The 22310-nt window shown below is 35.6% G+C and overlaps 3 protein-coding genes and 3 pseudogenes across 3 annotated transcripts; 4 read left to right on the top strand and 2 right to left on the bottom strand.

Annotated features, from left to right (window-relative positions):
- Window positions 1–925: 925 nt before the first annotated feature.
- Window positions 926–3428, top strand: LOC110671916 (non-specific phospholipase C6). Its single transcript, XM_021834540.2, has 3 exons — window positions 926–2454; window positions 2599–2766; window positions 2872–3428. The coding sequence occupies exons 1-3, from the start codon at window positions 1377–1379 to the stop codon at window positions 3168–3170; spliced, it is 1545 nt and encodes a 514-aa protein (XP_021690232.2). The 5' UTR covers window positions 926–1376; the 3' UTR covers window positions 3171–3428.
- Window positions 3429–5020: 1592 nt separating this feature from the next.
- LOC110671918 (mediator of RNA polymerase II transcription subunit 30) lies at window positions 5021–6716 on the bottom strand. Its single transcript, XM_058132601.1, is given in 5 exon segments — window positions 5021–5422; window positions 5782–5883; window positions 6315–6400; window positions 6403–6487; window positions 6489–6716. Coding segments are annotated over 5 exon segments (582 nt in total). The 5' UTR covers window positions 6699–6716; the 3' UTR covers window positions 5021–5323.
- Window positions 6717–8244: 1528 nt separating this feature from the next.
- LOC110671866 (uncharacterized) lies at window positions 8245–10422 on the bottom strand (annotated as a pseudogene).
- Window positions 10423–11331: 909 nt separating this feature from the next.
- Window positions 11332–14868, top strand: LOC131169065 (late embryogenesis abundant protein ECP63-like; annotated as a pseudogene).
- On the top strand, window positions 14565–17282 carry LOC110671858 (retrovirus-related Pol polyprotein from transposon RE1). The gene is made up of 2 exons (XM_021834473.2): window positions 14565–14703; window positions 15153–17282. The coding sequence occupies exons 1-2, from the start codon at window positions 14689–14691 to the stop codon at window positions 16077–16079; spliced, it is 942 nt and encodes a 313-aa protein (XP_021690165.1). The 5' UTR covers window positions 14565–14688; the 3' UTR covers window positions 16080–17282.
- Window positions 17283–22009, top strand: LOC110671867 (uncharacterized; annotated as a pseudogene).
- The last annotated feature ends 301 nt before the right edge of the window (window positions 22010–22310 follow it).

Here is a 22310-nt window from a genome sequence, read left to right as displayed (position 1 = left end):
TGTTGTGGTACATTTTTTTTTTTTTTTATATACAACCTAATTCGTTTTTGGACTATTAGAGTTGCGTTCACATTGTCACGTGGGAAGTAGGGCGGTCACAGTTGAGCATGAAATTGAAATTGAATTCACCTAATTGAGCAAAATTTCTTTCCCTTAAACCATTTATTTTCCTTGGGGCCAAACATGTTTTATTCTTTAATAAAGAAGATAATCAAAGCTGAACTGATGAGTGGATTCCCACATATTACGGGATGTAATTAATGAGAATTAAACATGTTAAATTTTTATTTCAATTAAAATTAAACGCGTCAGATTTGGTAGGCCTAAAAATGCATACAAACAAGTAGATTAATTATATAGCTTTCACATGCACCACACTCACCAGCTGACTATAAGCTGTTATCATCAAATTCCCTTTCTTATTTTCCTAGTTTCTCTTTTGACTCTTGTTATCATTATTTACTTCACATCAAACATATACACCAACTGTGCCATTTTGGGTGTATTACAAATCTCCCCATCAAAAGAGATTTACATGGATATAATTTGGAAGCATAATCAATTAAAAAATCTGAGTCATTTTCATGCTATAGATAAACAATTGCCAATTCTGAAAGTTCACACAGAGAAGTGCCTACATGTTGCCAGCACAACACAAACTACGTAACTACCTGTGATTCACTGATTCTGATTTCTGTGTGCTCTCAGAAAAAAATAAAAAAATAAATAAAATCAAGTAAGGTCGACTAAAGATTCATTCTTGATACTAGTTTCAATTTCAAAAAATGGTTTCCTTATCAGAACTGGGTCCAACCATTGTCACTGTTCGATTACTATCTGATTATTCCTCATATTTTCTGATTAAGCTCAATCCATCACTTTGTCATAGTAACTCTAACCCTAAAAACTTGAAAATGATGGGTGAATTAATTCAGAGTAATGTCTGGTAGCATAAAGTCATGTCACAGGGAAAATAAAAACTGAATCTGCGAAAGAAATGGCCATGTTCGATAAAGTTTGCCCTCGATTTTAGTCATTTTCCTGCTTTTACTTTTGAATTTTGATTACTGCTCTTTTAAAAACGCCATGAAAAGCAAAAACTAAACTGCATATGAAAACCAGAAGCTTCTTTATTCTTTTGCTGTGTCTGTACTCTACCAAAACCAACACATGAATCCTCTATCACGGTCAAAAATATCCAAGGAAAGATAGATATATACAGCAGCAACTATATAAGATACCCAGTAAATTTTACTTGACGTGCCAATAGCTCCCTTGTGAGTTCTTGATTCCAATATAAAGTAGAACCCATCATCTTAAAGCTAAAGCTAAAATAAACCCATTTGCCTCAAGGGTTATCCTCTTATCAAACCAGCATGAGAGGATTCAGAACCAGAACGCCTTCATTTTCCTCCATTTTCCTGCTGTTTCTCACTCTATCATGTGTTTCCACTGCACAACAGCAAAATCCCATCAAGACCATTGTGGTTTTGGTGATGGAAAACAGATCTTTCGATCACATGCTTGGGTGGATGAAGAAAACGGTGAATCCGGCAATCAATGGGGTGACAGGAAGAGAATGTAACCCTGTATCGACCCAGAACCCAAAGCAACAGTCTATTTGCTTCACAGATGATGCGGAGTTCGTGGATCCAGATCCTGGCCACTCCTTTGAAGCTGTGGAGCAACAGGTATTTGGCAATGGCCCAATTCCCTCCATGACAGGCTTTGTTGAACAAGCGCTCACGATGTCTCAAAACCTCTCTGAAACTGTCATGAAAGGTTTTAGGTCTGAATCTGTGCCTGTTTATGCCACTCTGGTAAAAGAATTTGCAGTGTTTGATAGGTGGTTCTCTTCAATCCCTGGTCCAACGCAACCCAATAGGCTATTTGTATACTCTGCTACCTCTCACGGCTCAACCAGCCATGTTAAGAAGCAATTGGCTCAAGGGTACCCTCAAAAGACTATATTTGATTCACTTCATGAGAATGGTAAGAACTTTGGGATTTACTTCCAGAACATACCCACAACTCTGTTTTACAGGAATATGAGGAAATTGAAGTATGTGTTTAAGTTTCACCAATACGATTTGAAGTTTAAGAAAGATGCTAGAGATGGAAAGTTACCTAGCTTAACTGTAATTGAACCAAGGTATTTTGATCTTAAGGGATTGCCCGCGAATGATGACCACCCATCTCATGATGTTGCCAATGGCCAAAAGCTTGTCAAGGAGGTTTATGAGGCACTAAGGTCTAGTCCTCAATGGAATGAGACCCTTTTGGTCATTACTTATGATGAGCATGGTGGGTTCTATGATCATGTCAAGACTCCTTATGTCAATGTCCCTAACCCGGATGGGAACACCGGCCCTGCACCTTATTTCTTCAAGTTCGATCGCCTTGGCGTTCGTGTGCCCACAATTATGGTCTCCCCTTGGATCAAGAAAGGCACCGGTAATATTTATTTGGACTTCTGAATCAATATAGATTTGTTCTTTAGTTCATTCTTTCACTTTTCTTTTATATTGCGATAGCATTTATTTGTTTCTTTTTGGGCTGATGTTCTGTTTTTTTTTTCTTTTCCATTTTTTTCCCCAGTGATAAGTGGCCCTTCTCCAAACTCAGAGTTCGAGCACTCATCGATCCCTGCCACCATAAAGAAAATTTTCAACCTCTCCTCCAATTTCTTGACCCACAGGGATGCTTGGGCTGGCACATTTGAAGGAGTTGTTGGGGAGTTAACCTCTCCCAGGACTGACTGCCCAGGTATCAATCCCATTTCTAAAGCTTTTTAGTGAAATAAGTTTTGTGTATTGATGTAATGCTGGATGATATTCATGGGCGTTTCGTCCCTTCAAAAATTGTTTGCAGTGACCTTGCCGAATGTGGCGCCTATGAGAAGCACCGAAGCAAAGGAAGATAGTAGCCTATCTGAATTTCAGAGCGAGATAGTTCAACTAGCGGCGGTTCTTAATGGCGACCACTTCTTGAGCAGCTTCCCTGATGGGATGAGCAAAAAGATGAATGTGCGAGAAGCGCACGAGTACGTGAGGGGTGCTGTTACAAGGTTCATAAGGGCTAGCAAAGAGGCCATTAATTTAGGAGCAGATGAATCTGCAATTGTAGATATGAGGTCATCGCTCACTACCAGATCTTCAGTCCATAATTAGTAGTATATCTTCCGTCTATTTGCGTCCATGTCTCTCTTACAGAATTAGATATATTAAATTTGTCACAGTAGGAAGCAATAAAAACGAGTCAAGTGTTACTCCATTGTTGTTTTGGTTAGTTTTGAGTCTTTACGAGCACTCGAATGCAAATTGTCTAGCCAAGTAAACTTGTCTACAAATGAACATCTTTGATTTAGGTAAAAGATCAGATGCACACTTAATGACATGATGCAGATGGGACCTTATTCTCTTTGGTTACTCATTTGTGCTTTGTACAGTAGGTAAGAAACAAAGACAGCAGAATGATGACCCAAATTTGCTCATAAATGATTTGTGTGCCTCTGATATACTCCCAACCCAAGAGGCGAGAGCTGAAACATGCGGCCTAATGCTGAAACATGTGGCCTAAATTCTTTAATATCACTTGCTTCTGCTAGAATCAAAATGCTTGCTCAAAGGGTCAGGATCCATGATTTTTTCCACCCACAGTGGAAACTGGTTTCCACTTATAAGATGCCAATACAAACACATACAGAAAAATGGTAATTTATCCAGTTTAAATTTCCTAATCTTTCTACTAAGGATGGCCACCTTGACTTGGTTCACCGTTTGGCCTAGAAATCTTTTAAGCACACTGGCTCTGATATATACATAACTACAGGACCCTAGGGAGCAGAGCACGAGTGTAAAAATAACAATTAGTCAAAGGTCTTTATCAACCGAAGTTTTAAAGGTGACACATTTGCATACTCCGTATAATGTCACACTCCAAGGTCCAAGCACATAGAAGTATCCCCCATGACTCATGCACAAATCTACAGCATAAATGGAAACACTGTCATCATAACAGTTTGCCAAAATTTTTAATTGCTAGAATATTTTAATGTCATACACGTGATCCCATGGTCAGCAAATAATTCACAATAGACGCATCTAGAAAGCCAGTTGTCTATTTCCAGTTTTGCCACCATATTCATTACTCATGAGTAGTGATAGGATTATTTCAAGGAAAAACTTACAAAAACATGAAAAGATAAAAGAGCAGAAAAAGTAATAATAAGGATATCATTGAAGCCATCAGCGTCACAGCCAATGGAAACAGTAACACGATACTGTAAGCACAGGCTAGGGTGATGAGAATCAGGTTAATCACCATTCACCACACATAAAAACAACAAAGAGGAGTTCATAGATATGTGGATGAATATAATTAATAGCAGTCTTACATATTCACCTGGGACACCTTGACGATGTATATACTATTTGCTCAGAGGAAAAGTGCTGAATATTTCACATAATTCATTAAATCTCCTCATACTTGACTATATTTCCATATAAATGCGAGCATTTCAGTCAATAAAGACTCTTCCATTGCTACTTATACTTTGGTTAAAACAGCCACTTAAAACATTCCACCATTCAGCTTAATAATTAATGAGGAATTGTTTCTTAATGGTCGAATTCAAGCATTATCAGATTGGAGAAAAAAGGGTTGCGGGAAGACAATGTTTCTTGTACTTGCCAACATAAGGAGATTGAAAGCACCTAAGGTGAGGTTCACAAAATTGGCTAAAAGCAGCAGTATTATTTGCTACCAAAACTGGTGTGTATGAACAGACCTATACAGCAGTAGAGTGGGCTTCTAAAGGTAGCAATTCCAGATCACTTTCTAGTTCAACTAAACATGTTGAGGCTTGTCTTAAACAACTTATTAGGCTACTTGCTGGAGGAACCTATTAATTCTCAAGATGCAGCTTTAAGGGTTCAAACTCTGAAAAACAAGATTCACAAACTGCCCATTAGGACTTGGTCTGATGCCATTTTCATATTATTTTATCAACTGCAAAATGTTAGCACAACTATAATCAAGTTGATTACAGCTAAAATTTATTTCGATGGAAGCTTTATAATGCTGAACATATCGTGATATACAAGATTCCTCACAAGTTCTATCATGAAACCTTTTTAATCAGAATTACTAATTTTCCACCTAAAATCACAATCCTCTTCCTACCACTTGACTCGAAAAATCTCCAGTGAACGGATATAAAAGTTTAGCAAAGAAAGCTATGTCAAGACAAGATCACCTCACGTAGACATCTCAATTCAAGTACCAATTCTTAGGCATCTCTTTTCAAGTCAAGATATGAACTTCAGACAGAGCAAGGACTTTGCCATGTAGATATGTCAGTGATAAGATCTCGTAATTGATCAATGAGAAGCTTGAGATGTGCATTCTTGTTCACAAGTTCCTACATTGAAAAGAACAAATTCAGAGAAAAAAAAAATAAAAAGTTGAGGAAAAGGACAAACAACATCCGTTAATAGACACTATCATATCCAAAAGCCAATATAATAAGAACAGTTAAGCTCTAATGAGATTAACACATTTTTACGTTAGCATGAAATCATTCAAATAAGGATATAAATTGCCACAGATAAGCTCTAAAGAGATTAAAACTTTCTATGTTACTGTTAGCATGGAATTATTCAAATAAGATTATATAAATTGCTCCCTTTTAGTGATCCACTAATGTTCTCCGGGCCATCACTCTACCCGTACTGAAGAATATAACCGATCAAGATGAATTCATGGTTCACCGGAAATTACCTTTCTTAAATTGGAGGCTTGTTTTTCTAATTTCTCAACCTCCGCTTGATCTGCTGGAGCTGATGAACTGTTTGTAGTTGAACCAGTTTCAAATGCTTTTGCCTGTTTGAGGACAAAGAAACCATTGATAATTCTGCAAATAGTGCAACAATATTGCAATTTACTTCACAAATTTGCAAGACAGGGCTAATTACATAGATGAATGGTATAGAAGCATAAGTTGTGCAGCCACATAATAATGAGCGGCTCAAATCGATGATTCTGATCCCTTTTGGTGGATTCATAGGAAGATATTTCGGGGAAAACCATGTTTTGAGGTTGCGAAGTAGTAAAATTGGGAAGGGAGGATGATTCTATGTCCAATCTGAACCTTATAAAAGCTTTGTGAGTAGATTTACAGGAACAAACAAATTTCACATTTTTCTAATGTTTATTATCATACAGTGTTGCCATTACTATCCATGGTTCTGTTTTGGAAAACTAATCCATACATTATTATCATGAAGGGAAAATGAACTAAATTCCAGTTTTACCTTTTGAGAATTCGAAATCCTACGTAGAGCAGCTAAGGAATTGTTATACCAAAACAGAGCCTCATCCAAATACCCATGACCTGTAGTGCACCATCAGCATTTCCACCACCCAAGTGATAGATAGCATCAGATACAGCATGGCCATTGGCTACAACATCGATTTGAGAGAATGAGAATAAGGATATTACTAACCGCAGTAATGGGTGAAGCTGTGGTGGTACTAGTAGTAATAGAAGAAGAGGAGGACCACAAAGCAGGGTTACAGAGATTGTCGTTCATGAAAGAGAGGATCGGTAAGCAGCTTGCTCGGATGGTTTCTTCTAGATGCTTCTGGCTTTCTATTGCAAGATCTTGCGTCGTCTTGGGAAGCATTATGGAACTCATGAGGCTGTCCTCAATTTTTTTTTTTTTTGGGGAAATTTTAATTAATAATTTTATATAAAATATATAATTTTATTAATAATTTATATTTTAAAATTTAATAATTATAGAAAATAGTTAAATTTTACTTTTAAAATATAATATATAAAATTTATAATATTATTATACAAAAATATATACATAATATGTAATTAATTATTTATATAAATTAATATATTTAATATATAAAACCCAATTCAATATGAATATTATTTTTTTAAATTTAAATTCCCACCAAATTCAATTACATATTTCTATAACCTACTCTAAATAACCATTGACTTGTAACTTAAAATGAGAAGAGGTCATAGGCAACTGCGAAAATTTGCATGGGTCTAGATATATCGGCTCAAGCCCAAAGCCATCCATGCAATGCATACTTTAATTTCGACCACCTGTACGAACTCAGTAGGAGCCTCTGAGTGTTTTGGGTTTTTTTAGAAGCACTTTAGAACTCTTATTAGAAGTGTTGTGCACATTAAGTTACCTTAAATCGTCTGAATGCATCAAATAGATAGGGACTCAAGGAACTCATGCTTTGAAAAACTCTGGCATGACTTTTATATCTGAAAATTGATCGTAAAATAACAAGTAACCACCACTGACTCTCTTAGAGGAATAAGCGACAATTCAAAACAGGTACAACAGAATACAAGACTTTTACTCAACAATTTATAAATATATACAACCTATCCACTTGCAGCAACAAGCCAGCTACCAACTCTTTATTGGACAGACAAAGCCATATAACCTTTAGGTGTCATGTATGAATTCAATCTCAGAATCCTTGACTTCATACATTCCCTTCACATTTATTACACACATAAATATCTGCCTTCAAGATTCAGGTCATTTAAGATAACCCAAATGGTGATCATATTAAACTGAATTAGTAACTTGTTAAATCTACAAAATAAAAAACTTGTTAAATCTACAAAATAAAAGCCAGCTTATAGGCGTTTACTAATGTACAAGTAGGAGCATTGCTTGCTGGGTGATTCATTTCATTTTTTAAGAGACATTCTTGAATCCTGATTATTAAAAAAGAAAAGGCCAATGTTTGCAAGCAGAGGTTGAAGGAGGATTTGGGCAGGATGTGTTTGAATTTTTGGTAAAAGGAGATGTGGGTGCTCATGTCTATGGCCACAAAAGTTACCTATGTGTATTCCGTCACTACAGCCTTTGGGGAATCAGAAGGACAGGAAGAAAGAACGAAGAAAATCATTAATCAATTAGTCTGGTATGCTCCAATTTTTATTCTATGGATTAGATTTTATCTTGCATTCCCTTCTCAAAGAGATGGTAGCTTTAAATCCTCTTTCACTTGCACCATATCTCCATCTTTATTCATTTGTTATTGTCAAGTCTGTCTGTGGAAAGCCAATGGCAGCAATCATTGTTTTTGTTTCAGTAAGTGTCTGTGTAAAAGTGAAAGGATGATTCATTGGACTTCCAAGTTCCAAGATTACATCAATGGATCTTGTTTAATGCAATTGAGGATTTAAAAAAGTTCATCTTGAATAGAAATCATTTATTGTTACTTAAACCTCATCTTGTATAGCCATCTGGCTATGAAACTTCACAGAGAGAGTATCACCAACTCAGCCCCAGGAGGTAAACTCATATCCAGTTGCTTAGCACAGGCTCTTGCAGCTATAACACACTCCAGATCAGTTCGTTCTTCTCTCTCTCCCCATGAATATGCACAAGGATCAATCACCAGTTTCTCAAGCGACACAGCCCTTTTAAGTATATTTTTTGCAAGTTCAACATCAATTGCATAGCCAACAAAACCACCCAGTTCAACCACCTTCAGGCAGCGATGAGGCTTTGCTTTCTGCTTCTTCTTCTTGCACTGTAAACTTAAGCACTCTAGCCCTAAAATCTGCCAAAGTGAAATAGATAAACATTTTACTTCCTTTAATGTTAGTGTGGAGCACAAAATAAAAGCATCTATCAGAAAGAATTTAAAGCTACTTGTAATTAATCTTCCAACAGAAAAACTTCACACTCTATACCCCAACATCCATTCTATCATCAAGCATAAAAAATATAACATCATAAATAAAGCAAACAAACTCCATAATGTTTATGATGTTTGATTATTATCAATCATACATGTAGCAAAAACTGACAATGCAAATAATAATCCTATTAAGAAAATCAGGAAGGTGGCAAAGGGGCTCATTAACATACAATGGGATAGCCATCCTAATGGAATGAGAATTGTTCTTTTGGATTTCTATTTACCAAAGCCCTCGGGAGCACTGAATAGAGGGAAGTTGGCATCAAAAATCCCATTTTAACGTAAAAGATTAGGGAGAAGAATGCAGAAACAAAGGATTCCTTATAATAGCTTTTCATTCTAAATAAATACAGGACTACGTTATTCTTTTTGCTATATATGAATTCATTACAATACTTACTAGAAGTTTGCTAATGAGAACGTAGATAAATAATGATCAATCAAATGCATAGACATAGAACACAATATTTAAAATAGTGAAAACCAAGTTATATTTGATATGCAACCCTAACTGCTGCCAGACAAAACAATAAATACTTTCAACAGAATTTAAATAACTCAAAAATTCATTTATACAAGATATTCTCATATTCATGGCAACAAATTAAGCAGAAAAAAGGGTACATATTAGGCTCACATTACCAAGTGTCAAAGGAATTATTAAACTGTACAATAATAAATCCACTACTCTAGAACTACAAGATATGAAATTAGAATATTCACCTTCAATTTTAGCCTTTGCAATAAAGGAGACACCATTAGGAATGAAGTGCAACATATAAGGTTGTAAGCATCATAAGCATATATCGCCAACTCCAAGTGCTTGACATTTGTTAACTTAGGAAATCTGGGGTAACTTCCCAATATCTAGCAATTCAATCCAAATGACACATTAGTAAACACAATTTTAACAATATGTGTTTGATGTGTGTCTGTGTGCATTATAGAAGGAAACAATTGCACATGCTTACCTTGAGTGACATTAAGTCCAGTTCAAATTTCTCTAGTCGAGAAAGATAGCCTGAGAACCGGGACATGTTTTTGAGGAAATAGAAAGCAATCTCACCCCTAATAGATGCCTCGGCAAGATGGGGAACATCATTAACAAATATGCTTGTATTTGGTCCATGGTATTTAAATGACACAATATTTGTTGTAGAGATCTCAATACGTTTCAAGGAGCTGCAGAATAGTATCTCTAAGTTCTTCAGCTTGAGCCAAGGGCCATAAACTTTTAGATGCACAAGAGACTTTGAGCCTGACACTCTTAACACTTCAAGAAATGGGCAATGACATAAATATGTACTCAACAACCTCACTAGAAACTTTTAGGAATTCCAAACGAAGGACTGTTGTTGAATCAAGCCTATGATTATGAAGAAGCTGTATTGAGAGAGTATATCCCCCAATTCTACAATTCAAATGAAGCTTTTGAACTTTATTTTCTAATGCAAAGTTGAGCCAACGATCAATATCACTTTTATAACTTTTGCCATTAGTGAAGCAGACAGTGAATTCATCTATCCTTGTACCTTGATGGGATTCGAAGACATTATTCACCAGATCAATGAACCTAGGACTTGGAACCCACGTAAAAGCACCCCTATGTTTTTCTGACACTAACAATGACACAGAATGGATATAAGAATGTCGTTTGGCAATTTGTTAATAAAATCCTCCTGCAGAAACAAATATGTGCCATTAGACTGCCATTCTGCCAATATGAATCAAAGCATCTCTACAAAATATAGTTTATCTAAGGAAAAAACAATATGGGAACATAAAGAAAATTCTCCAAGAAGAGAAGAAAAGGAACCATATATACCAATCAGCCTCAGCTCAGTCCCACTGAGTCATCTTCAGGCTGTGAGGCATCGATTTCCAGTCTCAATTAAAGCCAATTATTAGAAAAAAAGAATACCATAAATATCGTTTAGTTACTCTTTGTAGTGCACAGTCGGATAAAAGGTGAGCTCCCATCCCTGTTTTATTCAGTAGTAGACTTGTAACGGGAGTTCTGTTGAAATTTAAGCAACCTGCAAAACTTTGTAAATAAATAAATAAATGAATAAACTTCGTAAACTTTGTAAATTAATTAATAAACTAGGTGAAGCAGAGCACCAATTGTTTAAAAAAGGAGCGAGCAAAATTCAGTATGAGATTGTATTCAAGGAAGATAAGCGCACTTGTAATCTTTAACACATTGATATAATCATATACAAAACTTATATAAACCAATTATAATGAGCCTTCAAGGAAAACGATGGAATTTTCAAAGAAAGCAAGAGCAACAAATTACCTCAAAAAATATAAGACGAGAGACTTTGAATTTGACAAGAATATCTAATAGGGAAAGAGAATAATCCAATCCTTAGGCATGCATCGGATTAGAAAGAGAAAGTTTGCAGCTTTTCTTTCTTTAGGAACAAGTAAGCGACGTCCATGAACATGATTTTGCAGTGGATGAGGACATGCTAATACTAATCCCTGGAGTATACCCTTATGCGTCCATGAAAGGGAATTGCACTTTCGTTCATTATATATCCTTATATCTCAACTAATTTGGACTCTATGGGCTACGTTGAGGTCTAAATTTAGCTTATTTTTAATTTTTTTACTTAATTTAATTTAAAGTTTTTAATTTAACTTAATTTAGTTTAAAAATTAAAAAAATAATAATAAATTAAACTTTTTAATTTTTAGGTTAAATTAAAAATTTTGAATTAATTTAAATAAAAAATTAAAAGTAAATTAAATTGAATTTCCTCAATAAATACAGAATTAAATTAAAAATTTTCCCTTTAAAAAACTCCTTGCCCTAATTTATGATTTTTCAAGATCATATAATTTTACATCAATAACGATAAAATAATTATTTTCAAATTATACAATTATAAATTCAAACGTCAATAATAGCTAATTAATTAAAAAAATTACATACTTTTATATTTTTATTTAATATAACAAGTTAATTATAACTAACTTGGCATATAAAAATTAAGTGGGAAAAATTTTAAAAAGTTGCATCTAACATAAGTTTAATATTATATAAGAATCGATATAATAATTTTTAAATTAAATATTTATGTAAGAATTAAATATTTATATAATTTGTATATATAAATAAAATATTAAATATATAAACTTTAATATAATATTTAATTTATTAATAATTATTATTAAAAAAATTAATGATAATTAGAAAAATTAAACTAGTATAATCAACATACATCTTTTTTTTTATCAATATCAAAATACACCTTGAATTTAACTAGCCTACTCAGTTATTTTATTTTATTTTAAAATTTAATATGGTAATAATGAAAGATGTGGACAAAAAGAATTATTTTTCATTTTGCTGTCCATCAATTAGCAACCAAGCGCCGATCCTTTCAATCCGAGCTCTGGCAACCTTGGACTCGTGTTTGGGCTCACAATACAAGACTGGGCTTCACACGCATCACTCATCTTGCGCTTTCGACTTCTCGTTTTCCCGCTGCATAAAAAAAAAGTTATGAAAGGGCAAGCGTTGCCTCAGAAATCGGCACACAATACGTTCTCTAAAACACAAGCAAAAGCACAGCGCTGATTTAGAGAGAATTTAGGGATCCGAAAGGTGCGTCGTAATTCTTTCCTAAAATTACTCTACTTTTTTTCAACATTTCAGATTCCATTTACGATAATCTTGCATTAATTGTTCAAGTAGTTAGTTTTGGGAGACGACGAAGATTCGGCTGCTCAGAAGGCTGAGGAGTATAAGGATAATACTACTGTGAAGGCGAAGGAGACGACGGATGCTGCTGCAAGGAAGATGGAAGAAGAGAAGGAATCCGTGAAAGGGAAGGCGGAGTACATTAAGGAATCGGCAAAGGGAAAGATGGGAGAGTATGCAGATAAGGCGAAAGAGACAAAGGGATTGGCGAAGGAGAAGTTGGGTGAGTACAAGGATTATGCAGCTGAGAAGGCACAAGAGACTAAAGAATCTGCAGAGGGGTAGGCAGGAGAGTATAAGGATTATGCTGCAGAAAGCCAGAGAAACAAAGGACAAGGCTGGGGAATACAAGTACTATGCAGTAGAGAAGGCAAAGGAAACGAGGGATTACACTGCTGAAAAAGATAAGGAGGCTGCAGAGAGGGCAAAGGAAACAAAGGATTATACTGCTAAGAAAGCCGAGGAAGGAAAGGACTCTGCTACTAGTATGCTCAGTGAGCTTCCTGAATCTGCCAAAGGTGCTGGAAGAAATTCTGTGGACCTCTTCTCTAGTAAGAAAGAAGAAGCTAAAGAGAAACAGAAGAGACAAAAGAGGCAACCAAGGAGAAATTGAGCGAAGCCGAGGAGGAAGTGAGGCGGAAGATGGAGGAGTTGAAGGTGGAAGGTAAGGATTACGAAAATGAGGCTGAGAAAAAAGCCCAAGAAGCTAAGGACACTGAAGCTGAAAGGGAAATCACTGCGAGAGACACCATCTTTGGAAACATTGGTCTGGAAAGCATTACGGACTCGATTGAAGGGAAGCTAACACAACCACGGGACGATGCGGATGCGACTCAGAATGAGCATGGAGGCACAGGAAGAAGGGATGCAGATAAGTTGCAGGAGGAGGTGGTGCTTCTTCTTGAAGAGACACCAACAGAAGCTGTGGCGGCCACTCAGATAGCAGTGGATCAGATGACCAGTCAAACTTTCAACGACGTTGGACGCCCAGATGATGAGGGCTATATTCGCTTAAAACGCACCGGCCTTTAAGGCCATAAGTGATGACGTCCACTGAGTGTAAGGCAAACTTCGCATTTGGGCTTTTTTTTTTTTTTTTTTCCTTTGTGTGTTGAATAATTCAGTCCACAAACATAGCTCTTTAGGCTATCTCCTTTTTGGATCGATGTCATGGATCAAATCTATTTGAAATCAATCTTTAAAGGATACTTTGATTAAAAAAAAAAAAAGTTACAGTGCTGGCTGTCTTTCTGGCTTTGTTTCTCTTGTGAATTGGGCTATGTTTTCTGGCATCAACTAAAAAATCACAAACCGTAGATTTGCTTTGCAATAGTCCAAAGCTGATAATTATGGGCAGCTACTTGAAACTACCATATCTGTGCCATCTATAGTGGCAAGCTTCATATTTTAGCCATTTCTAACCTTATTCTATCTTCTAAGATTAGTATTGGGCTTCATTTGTTTCCTGCCATTCCTATCTTTTGCTGCAACTAATATGTCGGTTCCCATTTGCTTACGGTTTTACCACAGGATACAGAGAATGGATAGTGTGTTTTACTGACAGTTATTGTGTAACTTATTTTAGCTTGGTTTGTTACTGTTTGTTAAGTAGCTCAGTTGTAGTTCAATTAGCTTAGTTGAAAAGTTGTTATTTCCTGCTACTCTAGTTGGTTAGCTTATTTCTTATATATAAGATATTGAGATCAGCTCTGTTTATTCAATTGATTCAGTTTCTCTTCCACACAAATCTAATATGGTATCAGAGCTTTCTTTTCCTTAATCTCTTTTCTCAATTTTCTCTACAATTTTTTCCTTTTTGTTCGAAATGACAAACACAACAAATGATTACTTCCAAAATCCATCGAATCCTTTTTACCTTCATCCAAATGAAAATCCAGCTTTAGTTCTAGTTTTCTTCAGTTCTCACAGGAAAGAATTATCATTCTTGGGCTAGGGCAATGAGAATGTCACTGCTTTTGAAGAACAAAATCAAGCTCATTGATGGTACAATGCCTGTTCCTCCTGTTACAGATTTGATGTATCCAGCCTGGGGAAGGTGTAATATGATGGTTATATCTTGCATTACAAGATCATTTTCATCAGCTATTGCACGAAGCATCTTATGGGTCGATAAAACTTCTGATGTTTAGAAAGATCTTAGGGAAAGGTTTTCACTAGGAGATATCTTCCGAATTTCAGACTGCAAGAGGAGATCTATGGATTCAAGCAAGGTGATTTGTCTGTCACTGAATATTTTATAGAACTCAAGATCCTTTGGGAGGAATTGTTGAATTTTTGACCTGTTCCTGTATGTTCATGCCCTAATCCATGTTCTTGTGGTGCAATTGGTATTTTTGAGACTTATAAAAAATTGATTATGTGATTCATTTTCTTAAGGGATTAAATGACGGATTTGCTCATGTAAGATCTCAAATCATGCTTCTAGATTCTTTACCTTCTATCAACAAGGTTTTCTCATTAACTGTTTAACAAGAGAGACAAATGGATCTTGGAGAGAGTCTTAGTTCTAAAGCACTGGTTAATACTAAAGTAATGAGGAATAATTTCACTAATAATGAATTTCAGAAAGGAAGTGGTTATAGCTATGGCGGGGGTCAGAACATTACAAATCAGTATTAGTTTAATAAGAATTTTTTCTGACAATTCTGGTAATGTGAAGGTGTGTACCTATTGTGGAAAACAAAGGCATACAGTAGATACATGCCATAAGAAGCATGGATTTTCTCCTGGATACAAGTTTAAGAATTCTGGCTCTTATGCTAATCAAGCTACTGTTGAAGATCAATCATCTGGAAATACAGATAATGCACCAAGCCAAGTTAATTCACCTAGTATTCAAAGGGTGCCTTTTACTCAAGAGCAGATTCGGCAGTTATTGGTTTTAATCCAACCTTATTTAACAGCTATTCATACCTCTAAACAAGTTACAACTGGTAATACTCTAGCTTCTTCATCTCCAGGTAATTCTCTTGTCCTTAGTTGCATATTCAAGTCCAATCTGTGGATCCTTGACATAGGAGCCACACATCACATATGTTTTTCATTGTCCTCCTTTACTTCATGCAAGAAAATTAACCCAATTTTTGTGAAACTTTCCAATGGAACCGAACTTGTTGCTAATTACTCAGGAACTACACATTTTACCAAAGATTTTCTTCTGCATGATGTTCTCTATATTCCTCAGTTCACTTTCAATTTAATTTGTGTCACAAAACTCGCTTCTTCCCTTGTTTGTTGCTTAATTTTTCAAAATACTCATTACTTTATCCAGGAAATGAATACTTGGAGGATGATTGGTATAGTTGAGGCAAAGGAAGGCTTGTATATCCTACTTAATCCTCACATTACATCTACTTCTTCTACTACAATAACTGTCAATAAACCACACTATCCATTCTCTGACATTCACACCAAACCTTTAGGTGTTGCTCCTTTTCATGCTATCATGCTCAAGTTGGGAGGGGTTGAGTTTACCACAGGATACAGAGAATGGATAGTGTGGTTAATTGACGGTTATTGTGTAACTTATTTCAGCTTCGTTTGTTATTGTTTGTTAAGTAGCTCAGTTTTAGTTCAGTTAGCTTAGTTGAGAAGTTGTTATTTCCCGCTACTCTAGTTGGTTAGCTTAATTTCTTGTATATAAAGCTTTGAGCTCGGCCACACAATTCTAATATACGGCCACTTCATTAATGATTGCTGGAAGCTTAGACAGTTTTGTTGCATGTAAAAAAGCAGATGCCTGTAGATATTCTAACGGATTTTTGTAAACAGAGCTCAAACTATGTAGATAATGAACTTTTTTTTTAGGTTGCATTAGAAAGTAGATAACCAATTATTATCGAAAATATTCTATAAGGTTTACTTTGTTAGGATGGATAATTATTATTGAAAATATTCTATAAGCTTTACTTTGTTAGGATGGATGGATTATCATATTATACTTGCATAACCTTCTATTACTACAATAAATGGAGTTCTCATCATCTATTGCTGATTTGAAATTCCATCAGTTAGATCCTAGCTATATGCTAGTGTAATTTTACTTTTACTTAGAAATATTGATATCCTTCTTGTAACTATATGAGTAATGCATATTTTATTTATTTATATTTATTGTTTATAGTTAGTGTATAGTAATGCATACTATGTAAGGAGAAATACATATTCTTCCAAAGTATGAAATTTATAAGATTGTATATGTGAATTGGCAATATGGTGGAAATTGAGATTGGTTTTGGGTGGAAATTGAGATTGGGTTCTGAAACCATATTGATAAAATGAATTGGGTCCAACTCTTTCTAAGAAAAGATTTACATATTCAAATATATACACTCAACTAATCTACAAATTCTCAACTAATCTACAAATATCACATTATATAAAATTAAGATAACATCTACTTAAAATTATTATTTATTTATTATTACTAGTTAGATAAATATATATCCCGAGGGAACGCGTACAAGAATTTCCTCTCATTTCAAAAGAAATCTTTATAAAATAAGGTTATCCCAGTCATATAAGAAGCACTTTCGTCTAACAATATCCTGTACCTGTTAGAAGATGAAATGAGGCGTTTTGCATGGGTGGGTGAAGTAACAGAGTTGCCAACGGCTCTGATTTGGATTTATAGCAGTTTGCTAGAGTCATTAACTGATCTGTTGGAAATAGTTAGGGGTGTTATTGCAACAAGAACATGTGAGGATGATATGTTGTGAAACGAAAGAATCTTACTTCCCTCTAAATTTCTGTTCTCTCTCTCTCTCTCTCTCTCTCTCTCTCTCCCCCCCCCCCCCCCTATTCTTTCTCTGAAACTATTTCTCCATAACTTTCTATAACTTGATCTGTTGGAAAATCAGTTTGCATCAATTACTCTTCAAGATCCCATCATCTTCACCGTAACCCATAATTCTCTCTCATCCCTCATCGTTTCTAAGAGAGGGGATAATGCAGCTTTTGCACGAGCAATTCAAGGCCTTTGTGACCAGCAGTTGGATGGTTTTTGTGTGTGCAGTCATGTGCAGGGATTGGATACCTATTTGGGCCCTTCTGATGATTGCAGTGTTGCAGAACTTTGTTGGGTATGGATTGGTTTGGCTCTTAGACATAGTCATCAAAAAAATTGCTTTCTTTGCCGCTCTGGGTGGTGAGTTCCATTCATTCGTTCATACCAGTTAACTTGGCACTTCTTTGTTGGTGCATATGTGATGTCTAAATTTCCATGGAAAGCTTGATAATTGGGTTTTGAGAAAAGTTTCATTAGTTGTGGTTAATTTTGATTTTTCTTTATTGATCCTTTTTGGCTTGTGACAAGGTATGTATTTACTTTCGGGATTTTGAAGAATCTTGGTTTTTGTTATGGTGGGCAGTGACAATAATGATCTAGTCCCAGGAATAAGTTGACTCTTTGTGGTTGATACGAAGATGAAGGTGAAGATGGTGGGAGAAATTGTTAGTTGTTACAGAAGTTGTGATTGTTCTGTTAGTTGGTTGGGGAGTTGTTATTTTTTAAGGAGTTTGTTAGGGAAGTCTTCATTAATAGAATGCCACGTCTAATAGTAGTTAGTTGATTTGTATAAGTAGTGAGCTCATAAGCTGGAATTGATGTGCAATCAGTATTGATGTATTCTCTCTTTCTTATGGACTTGTGTATCTCTCTTCTCTCTCAATGAATCTATCTCCTTGTTCTCTTCTCTGCTAAATCTTCTGATCTTCTTCTGTACTTGTATCAGTGGTTTAAAATGATATTGTATCATCTATCTCTGTGAGAATTAGCTGAGAACTTGCAGTAGTAGTGGTAAGATCATGCAAATCCTTGATGAATCTCATGGTTGATCCACTGGTAAATTTGCTTTCTGAGAAATAGCTAGGGAATACGTGAAGTAGCAACCTTCATCAGCTGACACCTAGGGAAAGAGAACCCTCTTCTCAGCTGTTTGTGATTCAAATCCAAAGAGAAATCGTAAGAAAAGTCCTTGGTTTCAGAACATGAATTGAGATCTGTAGTAGCATAATTTTGTTAGATGCATATAAATTCTATATAATTCAAATAAACATGGGCACTTCAATCAATGCAGTTTCATATGCCAAAACCATAATAAGATCCTAAATTTGACAAACTGATCAAACAGTAAACTTTGTTCTTTCACGGCCAATAGTTTTGTAAAGTTTGATAGTCAGACTCATTAGGAAATGCTGTCATGCTGATATCTGCTTGCTCATTTCTTTAAAATTGCAACTACACTGGACATTGCAAATTGGTACATAATGAATCATTTTGTGGTTCTCAATTTCACATTCCAATTTGGCATATCTTATCCAACTTGTTGCCATTTTACCATGATCAAATGTCATGAAAGTAACTATATTCATACTTAGGACCTGGTGATATATGTAATAGGGATCTGACTTTTTCAACACAGTTCTTAACCTTGAAAAAATGAATTTTAGGAGGCAGAGAAAAAAATTCATGTTTGCAGGGGAAAAAGAAATAAAGTTTGAGGGGGTTGATCTTTCTTGTTGCATTCTTATTCTTTAACCTTCTTTGTCCAGGAAAATCACAGTGAAAAAATCAGTGTGGGATGTGTTCAGCAACTACCATCAATTATTCCATTAGGTTGCTATGTTGTTTTATTGCTATGTTATTTTACTTCTAGCTAATGATTCTGGGAGTTTCAAAATGAATTAGTTCAATATTGATAGAGTAAAATCATTCTATTTCTTCCCTGCCAAATTTTGCTTTTGTTTGATAAAAGGGTTGGAATTTTTAAAGCAATGAAACTAGTTTGTTACTTAGCACAAACTAAATAGTAGTCTGTTTCTTAATTGTGTTTCTCCTGATACTAACAAAGGTTCATTGTTTATACACCGAACTTGTGAGTTTGGTTCAAATATATTGCTCTTTGCTGAATAGAAACATTTGATATACTTCTTATCTTATCGTCTCAAGAAAGAAGCTGAAGGTTACACTGTTACACTGGAAGAATGCCTAGTGAAATTATTTTCTGATTCTCTGAAATGTTTTGCTTTCTTTTGTTAAACATACTTAAATTGTTTATCATGTAATGATTAAAAAATCTAGATCTGTGATTTATTTATTGTAATGATTAAAAAATCTAGTTCTGTGATTTATTTAATCTTTTATAGTGCGCATGCTAAAGAATCTGCATTTTGCATTGACAAAGAATGGATGCACTTAATGATCAGGATTATTGGTTTATGCCTATCTGCCTGTCTTCTCAACTTTTGGCATCCCTAGGGGAAAGTTAGATATATGTTAAAGATCAATAATTATGGATTTATGTCCATAATGCTGCCAAGAAGTAATCAGTTTATTGTAAATCACATAATCCTAGGTCCAAAATCCTATCAATTAACTAATCAAGCAATTATCTTCCCATGCCTGATATCAGAAGAGGTTCACAGTTTCCTCAGCTGACATTTTCATTAAATTTTATGAATTTTGGTTGCTGCTCTGTGTTGCTGTATTGTGGGGACGAATGGTGAAACCTACTTCAACACAGCAGCTCTAGTTTCTTGTGTGCAAAACTTCCCCAAAAGCCGGGGTCCTGTTGTTGGGATACTTAAGGGATTTGCTGGGTTGAGTGGTGCAACTTTGACTCAGATTTATAATATGATCTATTTCAGTAATGAAGTATTATTAATTTTCATGGTTGCAGCTGGGGCCATCTATGGTTGTATTGCTCTAATGTTCATTATCACAAACAAGTTAGGCCCTCTGATAACTCAAGCTTCTTATCTATCTACAGCATCTGCCTCATTCTGGCTCCTTATTTACTGGGAGTTTTGATACTTGAGGATTTTGTTTATGTGAACCAATCTTTGGTACAAAGATGAGGTAAATCTGGGTAGGAAGCAGGATGGAAATGAGGTCCCTCTAAGCAAGGTTGAAGATGAGAAGCTTGCAGAAGTGGAGTTCCTTCCAGCATCATAAAGACATAAACGAATAGCTCGTCTGCAAGCTAAACTGTTCCAAGCAGCTGTGGAAGGAGCAGTGAGAGTCAGGCAGAAAAGTTCTATGTAGAGGGGAGGATCTCACTTTGACGCAGGCATTAATTAAGGCAGAATTCCTGCTTATGTTTTTCTCTCTCATACTGGCTTTGGGGTATAGCAGTGCAAACATTTTTGTATCCATGGTCAGCATTTGGAACTTTCTTGGCTGTGTTGGTGGTGGCCACTTCTCTTAAGCTATCATCAGGTGAAACCTACTTTCCCTTGCATTTCCTTGTTCGGAATAACAACCAAGCAAATGTCTTTTAGCATATATGTTCCTAATCATAATTTAAAATTATGTCATTGTTTTTTCTACAGAAAATTTGCCTCCCAAGACCCATGGTCATGGCTGTTGTTTTGGTGATCATCTCTTCTGTTATGCATTGGTGTGGTCAGGGGAATTTAGGTTGTGAGCATTTTTATAGGACTCGGCTATGGTGCTCATTGGGCAATTGTGCCTGCTGTGGTCTTGGAACTATTTGGATTAAAGAGTTCCAAGTACTTGACCCGAGAATGTTCAGGTACGATCCAAGTCAACGGTGTTCCCGATAGGTAATTATCCGATCCGAACATGTATTGAACTTTGGATACTTCAGAAGCGTCTAGAATCTTGGAATCCGTTACATCATTTAACCCAGATCGCGTGAAGCACGCTAGGTGTTAATGATTAAGTGAAATGGCTCCAAAGGAGGTCTATTTAAAGAGCAATTCTATCTTCTTACAGGGTACGCATTCTCTTTCTAAAGACTCTGAAATGCTTGTTTCGTCGCAAACTCGACACTGGCTTGAGTATTGGAGTGGTTGCTTAAAACTAACCGATCTCATTTGGACTCTTTGCAGGTCAATGGTGGCTATTTGGAAACTTGTGGCAGCATCAGGGCCTTGTACAATTTTCTTACACTGTCTAGTATTGCCGGCTCTCAAATGTTCTCCGGTGTTATTGGTAGTGGTATATATGACTACTATGCAGAGAAACAAACTGGCATCCAAAAGTTAAATTCAGAATTTGTGCTTGCAGTGCATCTTCAGGAGGAATCACTTGTGTGGGTTCCATATGTTTTTCGCTCTCTTTTAGGGATAATGTCAGGTGTTTGTGTTATTGCAATGATCTTGAGTTTGATTGTGGTTCATCAGACTAGGGTGTATATGCTCAGCTCTTTGGAAAAACTAATATTTGAGTTGCAAGGAGAAGCAACTATAAATTGCTTTCCATTCACGTATGGCTGAGGATCCTGCTTATCAAAGGACGATTTGGAAGCATTAGATTAAAATAAATACCAAACAAATCAAGTATGCTTTTTTCATTAAATTATTCTCAAAACAAATTGTATTCCTTTCACAATTTGGAAGCATTTGCCTGTGTAGTTGATTCAACATCCACAAAGGTTTTCTCTTGGACTGGCGGGTTTTTTGGTTAGGCCAGGATTGTCCTTCTGTATTTCATTGTGTTACAGTGAATCCATTACATGATTAATAAAAAATGAGTTCATATGTTTCTTATTACTTTTGTTTTATGCGTACTTTCTGGTATTTCTTGCAAAAGGCACACGCATTTGGAACTATACAGGTGATTCTGATGAATGAAACTGATTGTATGATGGTGTAGTTTGCTTAACCATGCTTCAAACAAGTAGCAAAGGAATCTGGTTAAATTCAACAAGTGTTCTATTCATACTACTAATGTTGTACACTTGTACTATATGAACGTGCATTTTGTGACTCAAGCAAACAACAGACGAATTTGTCTGTTTTGACAATTCTTCTGCATGCATACAAGGCAATGCAACTGAATGCTGAAGTGGAA

This window comes from Hevea brasiliensis, chromosome 13, assembly GCF_030052815.1.
Source record: "Hevea brasiliensis isolate MT/VB/25A 57/8 chromosome 13, ASM3005281v1, whole genome shotgun sequence".
Classification (NCBI taxonomy): domain Eukaryota; kingdom Viridiplantae; phylum Streptophyta; class Magnoliopsida; order Malpighiales; family Euphorbiaceae; genus Hevea; species Hevea brasiliensis.
Note: the sequence above shows the minus strand (reverse complement) of the source record. Positions and strands in the feature narration are given on the sequence as shown.

Bases quoted from the DNA above. Each gene is read 5' to 3' on its own strand.
- LOC110671916 (XM_021834540.2), top strand. From the start codon at position 1,377: ATGAGAGGATTCAGAACCAGAACGCCTTCATTTTCCTCCATTTTCCTG. The intron at 2,455-2,598 runs GTAATATTTATT...TTTTTTCCCCAG, and splicing joins TTGGATCAAGAAAGGCACCG to TGATAAGTGGCCCTTCTCCA. The intron at 2,767-2,871 runs GTATCAATCCCA...AATTGTTTGCAG, and splicing joins TCCCAGGACTGACTGCCCAG to TGACCTTGCCGAATGTGGCG.